A 17,066-nucleotide genomic window follows, 5' to 3' on the forward strand; every position below is an offset into this window, starting at 1 on the left:
CGCCCGCTTAACCCAGAAGCCAGCCACACCAATGTGTCAGAGGAAACTGTAGCTCAGTTGGTAGAGCATGGCGCTTGCAACGCCAGGGTTGTGGGTTCGATTCCCACGGGGGGACAGTATGAAAAAATTTATGCACTCACTAACTGTAAGTTGCTCTGGATAAGAGCGTCTGCTAAATGACTAAAATGTAAAAATTAAACACTGTTCACCTGAGGTCAGCCTGCAGGTACCTGGCCCGCCACAAGGAGTCGCTAGAGCGCGGTGAGCCAAGTAAAGCCCACTGGCCAAACCCTCCCCTAACCCGGACAACGCTGGGCCAAATTGTGCGCCGCCCTATGTGACTCCCGATCACGGCCGGTTGTGATCGAACCCGGGTCTGTAGTGACGCCTCTAGCACTGCGATGCAGTGCCTTAGACCGCTGCGCCACTCGGGAGGCCCACGTCTCATTATTTTAATATTGTTTTTGAATATTCGATGAGGGTTGTTCACGTCAACTGCTTGTATTCAATGGACAGAGATGCTACGCTACTAGCCTCATGTCATGAATATGCATAGCCATTGCCAGACAACTTTGATATAGCCTAAAGTGTTTGTTTTTTCAAAGTTGCCAGGATGTCACGTCCTACTTATATCAGTACACTCATAACAACTTCAGCATTACGAAACTTATATTCAATCAAATAAACCTCATGTAGCAAATAGGCCATAAAATTTGTTTGTTGACCAAATTCAACACACTCTCATTGACCTCCATACAAAAACTCCTCGCTTGATGAGCAAAAGAAACAAAACAATGACACCTGCTGGAGAAGATTTTTGGCCCAGTGAATAATTGTGATGTGTGAGATTGTTGAGAAACTGCAGTGTTTTTCATCCATGTTTCTCTGTCATCCATTAGTAGATTGCCAACCCATTATGACATGTATGCTGATGCAATCACTACTGTTGTGTTGGAGGTCCGGTCACATTTGCAACAGAAAAGGTAGTCCCTCCCTGTTTCAGTTCATTTCTTCCATTTGGTACCTAATGTACAAGGCCCAGATTACAACAGAATACCTGCTTACCTCCACCATGCCAACCTCATGGACCAGTGTGATGTTTTTGAAGATTAAAAACAACAATGGCTTTCATGAACTAACACCCACACTTTACTCCCCACACCCCCCCCCTTACTATCTCTGACTTTGCTGATAGCTACTTTATTGAGAAAATATGTACTTACCATGACTATGATATGTGATTGTCCCACCTAGCTATCTTAAGATGAGTGCACTTACTGTAAGTCGCTCTGGATGAGAGGGTCTGCTAAATGACTAAAATGTAAATGTGTCTTTTCTGTAGCTTCCAACTCCTCGACATCTCCTGTGAGGTGTCTCAGCTGATCCAAAAGCACAGTGTAGGGTCATAGGGTCACAAAACATGCAACAGGTTGTAAAGCATTATACCTGCAAGTGTTAGCCTATAGTGTTACCCACTTTACAAAACATACATGTTCAGATGGAGACATTTTAAAATGTTAAATTCTTAGAAGGGCCACGAGAACCTACCATGATTTTCCTCCCTTTGAATTCCCACCTCCCGCCCTGCACCTCTATGATAAGAGCATTACTGGGAAAGAAAACCATCCCATGATTGCATAGTACTTTTGTGGCACAATTGCAGGTACACTACTTATACACCTAGTTTTAATTTAATGCAAAACTCGTACTAAATCTGGACATCCTTTGAATGGCAAGTGGTAATACACACCTCCTGCCCTGCACCTATATGATAAGAGCATCACATGGAAAGAAAACCATCCCATAATTTGTTCCGACGTAATTACATTATTTGCTCATCTTACAAAACGTTTTTGTATTTTGATTGATAGATACTGAACATACATTTGCTAATTAGAGCTTTTAGTTTTAGCGCTCAATTCAATCACTATAAAAAACAGCGTCACACTATAGACTCGTGTTGGTGGCACGTGGAACAGAAGTATCCATTCATGTTGATGCTTTGTTACAAATATTGATACAATTGTAACTAAGTTGCTTCCCCTTTAAGTGTTGTTGGCTGGAGCTGCAAAGGAAGTGAAGTGTCAATGCGAGTCTTGCCTACACAGAAAGAACCCCAGCCCCGCTCCTTTGATGAACAACAACCCAAAACTGCTCTAAACTGGCCAGCTAGCCCCAGCCCCAGGCCCAGCCCAGCGGCATAGAACAAGTTCCAAACTGAGGTATGCCCTGTGTATTTGTGCCTAGTGCTCCAGTTTGCCACTTTCTGTAAAAATACACGATCATTTTGAGCGTGAGCCGATACGTCGATACGGGTGTGGGTGGGGTACATTGTTTAATCTAGCAACGGTTTCCATTACACGGGGCATTCATTGACAAAGTTTGGCAATTGACAATGGTCTTTCATTGAGGCCCAGCCGACTCCAGACATCATTTCAGGCATAGGCGCGCAGCCTTGTGGATCAAGAGAAAGTGCACGTGTGCCATGCCTGTTATTATGAATAAAGTGAACAAAGTTATTGAGTTGTGATGGTGGGAGTGATAGTATGCAGGACTTGAATAGTTTGCATTCACTGTGTGGCAGCTGTTGGTCCCATGATCACACACAATCTTGTAATAACTTAGTAATACATGTATCACTGCCTTCACAACTTGTATTCCAAGTGGATGGGTTCATCTCATTCTATGTAGACCACAAGCCAATTCACTTTACTTGCCCTGTGTAGTACTGGGATGTTACAACAAAATGCCCTTGTCTTCACCAGAAGGTGGTGCCTGCCTGTAGGGGAGCTGGGGGGCTGGAGGAGTGCTGGTGTCATGGTGAACAATGTTCCGGAAGGTCAAAAAGCATCACAGCAGCAGCAGCTCCCAAAGCAGTGAGATCAGTACCAAGAGCAAGGTGGATAACTATACAATACATTACATTACATTACATTACATTACACTGCAGACTACACTGTCCTGGGCTACATTCCAAACCCCTTCCATCTGCCCTCAATGACGCCCTCTTGTTGATCTGAAGACTGGATAGATGTAAGCAGTATGTCGGAAGCTCCACCTAGTCCTCCAATAAGAAGCTCCACCTAGTCCTCCAATAAGAAGCTCCACCTAGTCCTCCAATAAGAAGCTCCACCTAGTCCTCCAATAAGAAGCTCCACCTAGTCCTCCAATAAGAAGCTCCACCTAGTCCTCCAATAAGAAGCTCCACCTAGTCCTCCAATAAGAAGCTCCACCTAGTCCTCCAATAAGAAGCTCCACCTAGTCCTCCAATAAAAAGCTCCACCTAGTACTCCAATAAAAAGCTCCACCTAGTCCTCCAATCAGAAGCTCCACCTAGTCCTCCAATAAGAAGCTCCACCTAGTCCTCCAATAAGAAGCTCCATCTAGTCCTCCAATAAGAAGCTCCACCTAGTCCTCTAATAAAAAGCTCCACCTAGTCCTCCAATAAGAAGCTCCACCTAGTCCTCCAATAAGAAGCTTCCGTTGTGTTGCGTTCACCTGTCTACGTTTTAGTTGTTGTGCTGGAGCTTCTAAATTAGTTGTTATTAGTAAATCATTTACCTTGGAGGCAACAGGGTACTAGTCTTGCTAACACCAGCCTCTCTAAGTCTCTGACTTGTCGCGCGTCAGCTAGGCTAACAGGGTACAGACTCAGAATACAAAAAAGCAGATGCATTCAGGAAATACCAGAAAATGCCAGACAATACCAGACATAACCAAGAAACTCATGGAAGCATGTGTTTAGATATACCTGTCATGTCCAGTCCACCTGTTGGGAGCTTTATGAGTTTGCTGCTGTGGAGTGAGACAAATAAACTAGCTTAGTCGCAGCTCAGGCCAGAAACAGGCAGACAAGACATACAGACAGACCGACAGACAGACGGACAGACAGACGGACAGACAGACACACTTTAGACTGATTATAACCATATTAGAAGACCCCTCACATCTGACAGTGGCTTTCATTCATGTTAGAAGAGAGCTCTGTCATGTGCCTGCCCCTGTGATGAATAACAAACAAATGCAAAGATGTTTAAGCCACAGAGGCGGGATTGATCAGATGGAGAAATCGCTCTTCATGACCATCGATGCACGTACTGCACAGCTGTCCTCTCTAATTACAGTGGGGAAAAAAAGTATTTAGTCAGCCACCAATTGTGCAAGTTCTCCCACTCAAAAAGATGAGAGAGGCCTGTAATTTTCATCATAGGTACACGTCAACTATGACAGACAAATTGAGAAAAAAAAATCCAGAAAATCCCATTGTAGGATTTTTAATGAATTTATTTGCAAATTATGGTGGAAAATAAGTATTTGGTCACCTACAAACAAGCAAGATTTCTGGCTCTCACAGACCTGTAACAACTTCTTTAAGAGGCTCCTCTGTCCTCCACTCGTTACCTGTATTAATGGCACCTGTTTGAACTTGTTATCAGTATAAAATACACCTGTCCACAACCTCAAACAGTCACACTCCAAACTTCACAATGGCCAAGACCAAAGAGCTGTCAAAGGACACCAAAAACAAAATTGTAGACCTGCACCAGGCTGGGAAGACTGAATCTGCAATAGGTAAGCAGCTTGGTTTGAAGAAATCAACTGTGGGAGCAATTATTAGGAAATGGAAGACATACAAGACCACTGATAATCTCCCTCGATCTGGGGCTCCACGCAAGATCTCACCCCGTGGGGTCAAAATGATCACAAGAACGGTGAGCAAAAATCCCAGAACCACACGGGGACCTAGTGAATGACCTGCTGAGAGCTGGGACCAAAGTAACAAAGCCAACCATCAGTAACACACTACGCCGCCAGGGACTCAAATCCTGCAGTGCGAGACGTGTCCCCCCTGCTTAAGCCAGTACATGTCCAGGCCCGTCTGAAGTGCATTTGGATGATCCAGAAGAGGATTGGGAGAATGTCATATGGTCAGATGAAACCAAAATATAACTTTTTGGTAAAAACTCAACTCGTCATGTTTGGAGGACAAAGAATGCTGAGTTGCATCCAAAGAACACCATACCTACTGTGAAGCATGGGGTTGGAAACATCATGCTTTGGGGCTGTTTTTCTGCAAAGGGACCAGGACGACTGATCCGTGTAAAGGAAAGAATGAATGGGGCCATGTATCGTGAGATTTTGAGTGAAACCCTCCTTCCATCAGCAAGGGCATTGATGATGAAACGTGGCTGGGTCTTTCAGCATGACAATGATCCCAAACACACCGCCCGGGCAACGAAGGAGTGGCTTCGTAAGAAGCATTTCAAGGTCCTGGAGTGGCCTAGCCAGTCTCCAGATCTCAACCCCATAGAAAATCTTTGGAGGGAGTTGAAAGTCTGTGTTGCCCAGCGACAGCCCCAAAACATCACTGCTCTAGAGGAGATCTGCATGGAGGAATGGGCCAAAATACCAGCAACAGTGTGTGAAAACCTTGTGAAGACTTACAGAAAATGTTTGACCTGTGTCATTGCCAACAAAGGGTATATAACAAAGTATTGAGAAACTTTTGTTATTGACCAAATACTTATTTTCCACCATCATATGCCAATAAATTCATTAAAAATTCTACAATGTGATTTTCTGGATTTTTTTTTCTCATTTTGTCTGTCATAGTTGACGTGTACCTATGATGAAAATTACAGGCCTCTCTCATCTTTTTAAGTGGGAGAACTTGCACAATTGGTGGCTGACTAAATACTTTTTTTCCCCACTGTACGTTGCTGATGGGTACATGACTCAGTTTATTAATTGTCCAATGCAGCTGTTTTTATCTCAATATCAAATTATTTCTGGGTAACAATTAAGTACCTTACTGTGATTGTTTTCAATTAAAATTGTAAAAAAAAGAAACAAAAATAGCTTCTTAGCAAAGAACAATTTCGCAATATTTTTTTGCTTGGACTGTCTGAATGGGGAGGGGAAAACTGAAAACTAGCTGTTATTGGCAGAGAGGTTTGGAACGATCTTTCTTATTGGTCTATTAATTAATTAATTAACCTCCTGGTGATGTCACCAGGCAGGCCAAAACTCCATCCCACCAAAATAGGCCAAAACTCCATCAAACAGCCGTTACACTAAAAGGGCATTTTCATAATTTGATAGTATTATTCCAACCTCATAGTGTGGAAATATACGTATATAAAACACAGGACACGTTTTTGACTGCACTGGGCCTTTAAGAACGTCTTGCATTCTGTCAAGGACTCCTAAATCGATGTCTGCCTCAAGCTCTTTTCTAGTTTTCCACTAAAACTCTACTCATAAGAGGTTGGTGTGTTTTTCTTTTCTTTCTCATATACAAATACTGCAGCAGAAACCATGACCTCTGCGATTTGGTCAACGTTTCAGTCAATCATGTAGCATTTCTCAGTGCTTTTCTCCCTCCTGTCTTTAGTCTGTAGACTCTAGTTTGGGAGGTCTCTCCAGGGCCAGTACTATAGCCAGCCTCGACACAGTCTCCACCAAGAGCTCAGGTAAGAAGTCCTACCATGGCCATATCTCAATTCTCTGAAATGACGTAGGCTAGTTTCCTCCTCTCATTTCCTTCCTATTGTAATATATAATATACACCATTTAGCATATGCTTTTATCCAAAGCGACTTAGTCATATGTGCATACATTTGAGCTACAAAGGACCACAATTGCAGCTATTCACTGACAGTCAGATGAAGGGGCTGTAAATGCCCCACATTATTGACTGTACAAATCAAGTTCTTTCAGATTTGACTGATGTTCATTGTAGGGCATGCAGCAAAACATTTTAAAGCATTTTGCAATGAACAACTAAAGTTAGTGTTTCTTATTGGTAGTCCCTCTCTGTTTCAGTTCATGTTCTTCCGTTTAATGCCTAATGAACACCATCATGACCCAGTGGTAATCATGACTGATGTATGAACTGTGAACTGTATGTAGGTAACAGTGCTGCGTCAGAGACATGTGCTGAGTTCAGAGTGAAGTACGTGGGAGCCATTGAGAAGCTGCAGTTTGAGATTAGTAAAACTCTTCAGGAGCCTCTGGAGCTCATCAACTACATAGATGCAGCTCAGGTAAGAACCAAGAACGCAATACTATACTTAAAGGTTAAATGCAGTGCAGTGGAGACCAATTCATTACTGGATAATAACTATAACCACTCAGTTTGATCATGGTGATTGATTATGGTGATCGTGATGGAGATGAATGTTATAGGGATGTGAGGCAGAGGCAGCCTCTGTGTCCTCCTTGACAAGTCACTCTACATGAACATTGAGTACCTGTTGTGTTCCTTCCAAAGCAAGATGGAAAGCTGCCGTTTGTGCCAGGAGATGAGGAGATGGTCCTGGGAGTGTCCAAGTACGGAGTCAAAGTGGCCTCCATGGATCAGTGTGTGAGTGTTTCCATTTTCATGTTATAAATGCTTTAGCGTCACAAAAGTTTCTACTATCTGGTTGGAACATATTGTTGCAACGTTTCCTATGTTGGACGCTTCTGCACTGTTTCCCGCTCTACCTGATTGTCTGTCTGTGTTATGACGATGTTTGTAATGTGCATTATTGTTGTGGATCCTGTAAAGGACGTTCTGCACCGCCACCCTCTCTACCTGATTGTGAGGATGCTGTGTTATGATGACGGCCTGGGGGCTGGGAAGAACCTGCTGGCTCTCGAGACTACCGACGCCAAGCAGCAGGAGTGTAGCATCTGGTTGTACCAGTGCAGCAGTGCGGTGAGTGTGTGTGTGTAAGTGCACGTGTGTGTGCGTGTGGGTGTGCATGTAACAGACAGACAGACCATCCAGCAGACAGTCTGTACTACAACCAGTGGTGTAGTTGAGCGTAAACACACGAAAACACCCTTTACGCACCTTTTTAATTTTGCACAAGCGTTTACCTACCATTTGCGGAAAAATGCATTGAAAGTATAGGGAGCATTACTTTATTTAACGTGGATGGCGATCAGCATTTATCCACCAGTTTTTTACCACTACATCACTGACTACCACAGTCTCATATCAATACATCTCATGGTGTCACGCCCTGACTTAGAGAACTCTTGTTGGTTGGGTCAGGGTGTGAGTTCTGTTTGAGATCTAGGTTATTAGATGCTATGTTTAGGATCTAGTATGTGTATTTCTATGTTTGGCCGGGTGTGATTCCCAATCAGAGGCAGCTGTCGCTCGTTGTCTCTGAATGGGGATCATACTTAGGTAGCCTGGTTGCCTACCTTAGTTGTGGGATCTTTACTCGTGGTTGTGTTCCTGTTAGGCTTGTTGTGTGTATAGCCCATAGGACTTCACGTTACGTTGCTTTTGTTGTTTTGTCAAGTGTTTATCTTCATTAATAAATATGTACACATACCACGCTGCACCTTGGTCTGACCCGTCTCTCAATGATCGTGACAGAAGATCCCACCACCAACGGACCAAGCAGCGTGCCCAGGAGCAGCAGACACCCTGGACACAGGTGGGAAAGACATTTTGGACTTGGGAGGAGATATTGGCTAGTAGAGGAACCTGGGCAAAGGAGGAAGCCCAGGCAGGGGAGGAGAAACGGCGACTCAAAAGGACTCGGTCACGAAGAAAGCCCGAGAAGCAGCCCCAATAAAAAAATGGGGGGGCACACGGGGTGGACGACGAGGCAGCAGGAGGCCGTGAAAGGGCTGACTATAGAGGAGGAGGCCGCTATTTTAGAGGTCCTCCAAGACCTGCGGATTGAGAGTTTAAGAGAGGAGGCCACCACATTACGGGGGCTGATAGGGAGAATAGAGCAGGAGAGCTCCCTTAAAGAGGAGGCGCTGCAGGAGGCCTGAAGGGAGAAGGAAGTAGTGGAGGCACGGAGAGAGGAGCTGGTCAGGAAACAAAAGGAGCGTGTGTTCATTGAGGAACCTAGGAATGCGGAGATACGCACTGTGTCGCCAGTGCGCATTCACAGCCCAGTGCGTCCTGTGCCTGCGCCCCGCACGTGTCGTGCGAAAGTGGGCATCCAGCCAGGACGGGTTGTGCCAGCTCTAAGCTCCAGACCTCCAGTGCGCCTCCACAGCCCGGTACGGCCTGTGCCAGCTCCTCGCACCAAACCAGTGGTGCGTGTCGCCAGCCCGGTACGCCCCGTACCCGCTCCCCGCACCAAACCAGTGGTGCGTGTATCCAGTCCAGTACGGCCCGTACCTGCTCCCCGCACCAAACCAGTGGTGCGCGTATCCAGTCCAGTACGGCCCGTACCTGCTCCCCGCACCAAACCAGTGGTGCATGTCGCCAGCCCGGTACGACCCATGCCTGCTCCTCGCACCAGACCAGTGGTGCGTGTTCCCAGTCCAGCTCCGGTCAGCGGATCCTCTCCGGAGCCAGAGCAGTCCGCTCCACCAGGGTCCAGTTCAGCTCCGGTCAGCGGCTCCACTCCAGACCCAGAAGTCAGCCCCTCTCCAGGGTCGGGGCCTCCCACACCAGGGTCCAGACAGGGCTTGGTGCATCGCGGGAGGATTGCCGATCCAGGCCCAGACGTCAGCCCCTCTCCAGGTTCGGGGTCTCCCATACCAGGGTCCAGACAGGGCTTGGTGCATCGTGGGAGGAAGGAGAGGGGAAGCATCGCGCCGAGGACCAGACCAGACCAGGGGCGCAACGGGGAGGCAGAAAGGGAGAGGTCGTCACGCCTGGAGCCGGAGCCGCCTCCGAGGCTGAATGCCCACCCGGACCCTCCCCTAATGAATCAGGTTGGTGCGGCCAGAGTACGCACATTTGGGGGGGTACTGTCACGCCCTGACCTAGAGAACTCTTGTTGGTTGGGTCAGGGTGTGAGTTCTGTTTGAGATCTAAGTTATTAGATTCTATGTTTAGGATCTAGTATGTGTATTTCTATGTTTGGCCGGGTGTGATTCCCAATCAGGGGCAGCTGTCGCTCGTTGTCTCTGAATGGGGATCATACTTAGGTAGCCTGGTTGCCTACCTTAGTTGTGGGATCTTTACTCGTGGTTGTGTTCCTGTTAGGCTTGTTGTGAGTATAGCCCATAGGACTTCACGTTACGTTGCTTTTGTTGTTTTGTCAAGTGTTTATCTTCATTAATAAATATGTACGCATACCACGCCGCACCTTGGTCTGACCTGTCTCTCAACGATCGTGACACATGGCAATATTCTGGGGTCCACACAAACTCTGGTCCTCTGTAGCTTATCATACAACTTATTGTGCCAGTTTGTGGCAAACTGAAGGCAATGCTGTGCAAGATAATGTATTATAACGTGTGCAACAGTCTTCCTGTGTGTCTCCTCTTATCCGTTCATATAGCAGGAGACTGAGGAAACGGGTCTCAATGGCCCAGACAGACACGTTTTTTTCACAATGGCCCGACCGTCAGCATCAGTCACAGTGGATAAACTTATCTGCCAAATGACTGAAAGTAATTTTATTAAGTTTCCCATATAAGCCAATGACTGAAATGTCATTCACTAAAATGCTGAATGACTGAATTGTTAAATGATAGAAATGTGAATGACTGAAATGCTAAATGACAGTTTTTCATAAGAAGTCGATTTCCCTTCTCCTCTCCCTTTCTCTGTGCAGGAACAAGCCCAGGTGTTGTCCGCCTCCCTCCACTGCGTGCTGACATCAGAGAAGTCCTGAAGGGAAGTTGCCCTAAGGGACGTGGTGGAGACGGGCAGCACAGAAGTTGCCCTCCTCACGTGGTGGAGACAGGCAACACCATGAACCAATCGGGAGCCTGGAAACCATAGTTTACAGCAGGGTCACATCAGTGGCGTAGCACAGTTTTGTGGGGGTCCGATGCAAGGCCCCCCCAACCCCAGACATGGGACAGAGAGAAAAATGTGCAGTTGTATAGCTAATCTCATGCTATTTTACACATTTTGCCATGAGGCTGAGAGAAAATGTTTGTCCAAGTGTTTAAAGGCCTTGATTGTTTAATTTTAAAAATAATTATAATTATATTTTTATTCACAATGAATGAAAGATAAAATGTAAAGACATTGTTGATTGTTTAATTCTAACATTCGATTATTCAAATATGTAATACAAATCTCCAAAATTATTTTTGTTTTGTTTTATTGCACTATTAAATGCTCCAGGACTAATTTAGGTAGCACTTTGGCATGTTTTTCTAGATTTAGAACATTAAACAACATTTATAAAGCAAATATTATCCCTTAGGTCTAGCACAGCAAATACTTATATTGTTTAAGCATATGTTGCAGAATAGTTTTAAGGGTGTTAGCCATCAGTGATGGAGTTGACAAGCCACTGACGGAGTTGACAACAGATACTCAAAACAGACATATTTTTGCCTCTAAAAATAAAAGTTCAATTAAAACATTTGTAAAATATAGAAAATGATTCATTTGAAAATCCCCAATAAAAACAACATTTCTGTCAGATCTTTCAGCACTCTGTTGACGTTTGAGAAAAATTGTTGATGTTTTACGGAGTTGACAAAATGTTTATTTTTGTTCTTCAATCAAGTGGTATACAGTGGGGAAAAAAAGTATTTAGTCAGCCACCAATTGTGCAAGTTCTCCCACTTAAAAAGATGAGAGAGGCCTGTAATTTTCATCATAGGTACACGTCAACTATGACAGACAAATTGATCATTTTTTTTCCAGAAAATCACATTGTAGGATTTTTTATGAATTTATTTGCAAATTATGGTGGAAAATAAGTATTTGGTCACCTACAAACAAGCAAGATTTCTGGCTCTCACAGACCTGTAACTTCTACTTTAAGAGGCTCCTCTGTCCTCCACTCGTTACCTGTATTAATGGCACCTGTTTGAACTTGTTATCAGTATAAAAGACACCTGTCCACAACCTCAAACAGTCACACTCCAAACTCCACTATGGCCAAGACCAAAGAGCTGTCAAAGGACACCAGAAACAAAATTGTAGACCTGCACCAGGCTGGGAAGACTGAATCTGCAATAGGTAAGCAGCTTGGTTTTAAGAAATCAACTGTGGGAGCAATTATTAGGAAATGGAAGACATACAAGACCACTGATAATCTCCCTCGATCTGGGGCTCCACGCAAGATCTCACCCCGTGGGGTCAAAATTATCACAAGAACGGTGAGCAAAAATCCCAGAACCACACGGGGGGACCTAGTGAATGACCTGCAGAGAGCTGGGACCAAAGTAACAAAGCCTACCATCAGTAACACACTACGCCGCCAGGGACTCAAATCCTGCAGTGCCAGACGTGTCCCCCTGCTTAAGCCAGTACATGTCCAGGCCTGTCTGAAGTTTGCTAGAGTGCATTTGGATGATCCAGAAGAGGATTGGGAGAATGTCATATGGTCAGATGAAACCAAAATATAACTTTTTGGTAAAAACTCAACTCGTCGTGTTTGGAGGACAAATGCTGAGTTGCATCCAAAGAACACCATACCTACTGTGAAGCATGGGGGTGGAAACATCATGCTTTGGGGCTGTTTTTCTGCAAAGGGACCAGGACGACTGATCCGTGTAAAGGAAAGAATGAATGGGGCCATGTATCGTGAGATTTTGAGTGAAAACCTCCTTCCATCAGCAAGGGCATTGAAGATGAAACGTGGCTGGGTCTTTCAGCATGACAATGATCCCAAATACACCGCCCGGGCAACGAAGGAGTGGCTTCGTAAGAAGCATTTCAAGGTCCTGGAGTGGCCTAGCCAGTCTCCAGATCTCAACCCCATAGAAAATCTTTGGAGGGAGTTGAAAGTCCATGTTGCCCAGCGACAGCCCCAAAACATCACTGCTCTAGAGGAGATCTGCATGGAGGAATGGGCCAAAATACCAGCAACAGTGTGTGAAAACCTTGTGAAGACTTACAGAAAACGTTTGACCTGTGTCATTGCCAACAAATGGTATATAACGAAGTATTGAGAAACTTTTGTTATTGACCAAATACTTATTTTCCACCATAATTTTCAAATAAATTCATAAAAAATCCTACAATGTGATTTTCTGGATTTATTTTCTCATTTTGTCTGTCATAGTTGACGTGTACCTATGATGAAAATTACAGGCCTCTCTCATCTTTTTAAGTGGGAGAACTTGCACAATTGGTGGCTGACTAAATACTTTTTTCCCCCACTGTATGTACACAGTAGCAATTTAGTTTTTCCTCAGTTGCTTTATGACTCTAAAACCGAATTAAATGTAACATATGTGAACCAAAAATCATATCCTATCGTAATCTATCAGGCAGATGAAGTTGACAGTTTATAGTTGTGACCATGGTGATTCCAATATGGTTTATTTAAATCTATCAAAAGTTAACTTTACAGACCATGAATGGTCTTGTTGCACTACATGTAATGAGGACATGAATAAGGGGTCCTTATGGTATAGGTGACCCTGCTCATTCCTGATTAATTTAGGATTTTAGACACATCTGACTGAGTTTACCAAATCTCCGGACACATCTTTTAGAGAAATATTCTTTAAAGTCACAGAGGGCTATTGCAAGAAATTACATAAGATAATTTTTCAGTTAATTATTGCCAGTTGAAATTGGGATCCTTTTCTCCGGACAAGAGCATTTCCAGGCATAGAGCCGACATGTAAATGAATCATATTCAAAGTATTTAGAAAATTCCCAAAACAAATCTCTTCTTTATAAAACTCCCCTAAATGTAATTGTTAAGCTCAAATAACAAAAAGCTTCCCTGCTGGACAAGGATTGTCCCAACTTTCAAGAATCCCTTAGCAAATTTCCTGCTATTTTACAAATGTTGTCATGAGGCTGAGAGTAAATGTTGCAGTTTTAAAGCAAATTTCCTGTAATTCTTAATGTTTTTTAAATGGCTTGTGACGTGTTCATATGCTATCTGGGGGCCCAACACCCCCCTTGCGGGGGCTGCAGGGGTGTGTGCTACGCCAGTGGGTCACATGACTTACCCAGCATGCTCTGCAACACCTCTCACACACCATCCACCTGTCAGTTGACCATCATGAGTACGGCTTGTTTTATTGTTTTTAATCTAACCTAATCTTATTTAATGGAAATACATTCCACAGTACAGGGACCTCAGTGCATGTCTCCGTCATGGCTGGACTTGGAAATGGAAGTGGCTGTTTGCTATCTAGGTCTCTGATGATAATAATATTGCATCCAGAGACTCCATTGACCTCCCTTCCCCCTTTATAAAAGGGGGAAAGTGGTAACCGTGGTACATATGGTACACCACAATCACTATATCCACCATGGATGGAAGAACATACAAGACCATCATAAATATGCTGTAGACTCCCTTTCTCCCCTATCCCCCTCTCTTACCTCCTCCCTATACAGTGAGGGAAAAAAGTATTTGATCCCCTGCTGATTTTGTATGTTTGCCCACTGAAAAAGACATGATCAGTCTATAATTTTAATGGTAGGTTTATTTGAACAGTGAGAGACAGAATAACAACAAAAAATCCAGAAAAACGCATGTCAAGAATGTTATAAATTGATTTGCATTTTAATGAGGGAAATAAGTATTTGACCCCTCTGCAAAACATGACTTAGTACTTGGTGGCAAAACCCTTGTTGGCAATCACAGAGGTCAGACGTTTCTTGTAGTTGACCACCAGGTTTGCACACATCTCAGGAGGGATTTTGTTCCACTCCTCTTTGCAGATCTTCTCCAAGTCATTAAGGTTTCGAGGCTGACGTTTGGCAACTCGAACCTTCAGCTCCCGCCACAGATTTTCAATGGGATTAAGGTCTGGAGACTGGCTAGGCCACTCCAGGACCTTAATGTGCTTCTTCTTGAGCCACTCCTTTGTTGCCTTGGCCGTGTGTTTTGGGTCATTGTCATGCTGGAATACCCATCCACAACCCATTTTCAATGCCCTGGCTGAGGGAAGGAGGTTCTTACCCAAGATTTGACAGTACATGGCCCCGTCCATCGTCCCTTTGATGCGGTGAAGTTGTCCTGTCCCCTTAGCAGAAAAACACACCCAAAGCATAATGTTTCCACCTCCATATTTGACGGTGGGGATGGTGTTCTTGGGGTCATAGGCAGCATTCCTCCTCCTCCAAACACGGCAAGTTGAGTTGATGCCAAAGAGCTTGATTTTGGTCTCATCAGACCACAACACTTTCACCCAGTTCTCCTCTGAATCATTCAGATGTTCATTGGCAAACTTCAGACGGCCCTGTATATGTGCTTTCTTGAGCAGGGGGACCTTGCGGGTGCTGCAGGATTTCAGTCCTTCACGCCGTAGTGTGTTACCAATTGTTTTCTTGGTGACTATGGTCCCAGCTGCCTTGAGATCATTGACAAGATCCTCCCGTGTAGTTCTGGGCGGATTCCTCACCGTTCTCATGATCATTGCAACTCCACGAGGTGAGATCTTGCATGGAGCCCCAGGCCGAGGGAGATTGACAGTTCTTTTGTGTTTCTTCCATTTGCGAATAATCACACCAACTGTTGTCACCTTCTCACCAAGCTGCTTGGCGATGGTCTTGTAGCCCATTCCAGCCTTGTGTAGGTCTACAATCTTGTCCCTGACATCCTTGGAGAGCTCTTTGGTCTTGGCCATGGTGGAGAGTTTGGAATCTGATTGATTGATTGCTTCTGTGGACAGGTGTCTTTTATACAGGTAACAAACTGAGATTAGGAGCACTCCCTTTAAGAGTGTGCTCCTAATCTCGTTACATGTATAAAAGACACCTGGGAGCCAGAAATCTTTCTGATTGAGAGGGGGTCAAATACTTATTTCCCTCATTAAAATGCAAATAATTTTATAACATTTTTGACATGCGTTTTTTCTGGATTTTTTTGTGGTTATTCTGTCTCTCACTGTTCAAATAAACCTACCATTAAAATTATAGACTGATAATTTCTTTGTCAGTGGGCAAACGTACAAAATCAGCAGGGGATCAAATACTTTTTTCCCTCACTGTACACACCAAAGGGCTGGTAGCAGGACATAACACTGTTTGTACCTCTCTCATCCCCCTCTCCATACTTCTCCTATACTCACTTACTCCTTGGTCCAGATGGAATTGGATCAGTTAATACGGAACAATAAAGGAAATACATTTTCATGAATTATTCAGTATTTTTTTTATTTATTCCCTTTTTTGTCCTTTAAACAGGTCAGTTCCTGTGGCTAGGCTGCCCGGTATTTCAGTATTTCCATCATTCTCAGACTGACTTATGGGATGCCTGCTTCCTTCCCAACTCTGTGGGATTGGAGTCCTAAATCCTCCAGGTTTATGAAGCATCCAGCCGGGTTCTGTGTGTGTTTGTGTGTGTGTGTGGGAATGACCTTGAGGTACCAAATGACCCTGTCATTCGGTGTTATGTCGCGTTCCCTTGCTAGTCGGAACTAGGAAACTCAGATATTTCCAACATGCTAATTGTTGTAGTTATACACATGCCGCGTTCAACCAGTTGGCAAGTCTGAAATGTTAGAGTTTCCTAGTTCCGACTAGCATGTGAACGCAGCATTAAAGTCAGATTAAAAGGAATACTGTATACACCACACAAGGCTGCTGAGGGGAGGACGGCTCATAATCATGGATGGAAAGGAATGGTATTAAACACATGAAAACCATGTTTCTAGCCAGTACTAAGAGCCCGTCCTTCCTAATTAAGGTACCACTGGCCGCCTGTGGTATACACATACAAGCCACAACATTACAGGGTCAATCCAAAGAGATGTACATTATCCCAGAAACCCTAGACCCACTCCAATTTGCATACCGCCCCAACAGATCCACAGATTATGCAATCTCTATTGCACTCCACACTGCCCTTTCCCACCTGGACAAGAGGAACACCTACGTGAGAATGCTATTCATTGACTACAGCTCAGCATTCAACACCATAGTGCCCTCTAAGCTCATCACTAAGCTAAGGATCCTGGGACTAAACACCTCCCTCTGCAACTGGATCCTGGACTTCCTGACGGGTCGCCCCCAGGTGGTAAGGGTAGGTAACAACACATCTGCCACACTGATCCTCAACACGGGGGCCCCTCAGGGGTGCGTGCTCAGTCCCCTCCTGTACTCCCTGTTCACCCATGACTGCATGGCCAGGCACGACTCAACACCATCATTAAGTTTGCCGACGACACAACAGTGGTAGGCCTGATCACCGACAACGATGAGACAACCTATA

The 17,066-nt window shown here is 44.5% G+C and overlaps 1 protein-coding gene across 2 annotated transcripts; it reads left to right on the top strand.

Moving 5' to 3' along the window:
* The first annotated feature begins 2,037 nt into the window (after nt 1–2,037).
* LOC121538830 (integrin beta-1-binding protein 1-like) lies at nt 2,038–11,013 on the top strand. Of its 2 annotated transcripts, none has more exons than XM_041847000.2 (7): nt 2,038–2,222; nt 2,766–2,899; nt 6,395–6,473; nt 6,913–7,046; nt 7,274–7,366; nt 7,553–7,702; nt 10,530–11,013. In XM_041847000.2, exons 2-7 carry the CDS (start codon nt 2,828–2,830, stop codon nt 10,587–10,589), a joined length of 588 nt encoding a protein of 195 aa, XP_041702934.1. In that variant the 5' UTR covers nt 2,038–2,222; nt 2,766–2,827; the 3' UTR covers nt 10,590–11,013. The 2 variants fall into 2 exon arrangements, with proteins under 2 accessions (XP_041702934.1, XP_041702935.1); XM_041847001.2 differs by having other exon boundaries at nt 2,769–2,899.
* The last annotated feature ends 6,053 nt before the right edge of the window (nt 11,014–17,066 follow it).

Source organism: Coregonus clupeaformis, unplaced genomic scaffold (assembly GCF_020615455.1).
Source record: "Coregonus clupeaformis isolate EN_2021a unplaced genomic scaffold, ASM2061545v1 scaf0137, whole genome shotgun sequence".
NCBI lineage: Eukaryota > Metazoa > Chordata > Actinopteri > Salmoniformes > Salmonidae > Coregonus > Coregonus clupeaformis.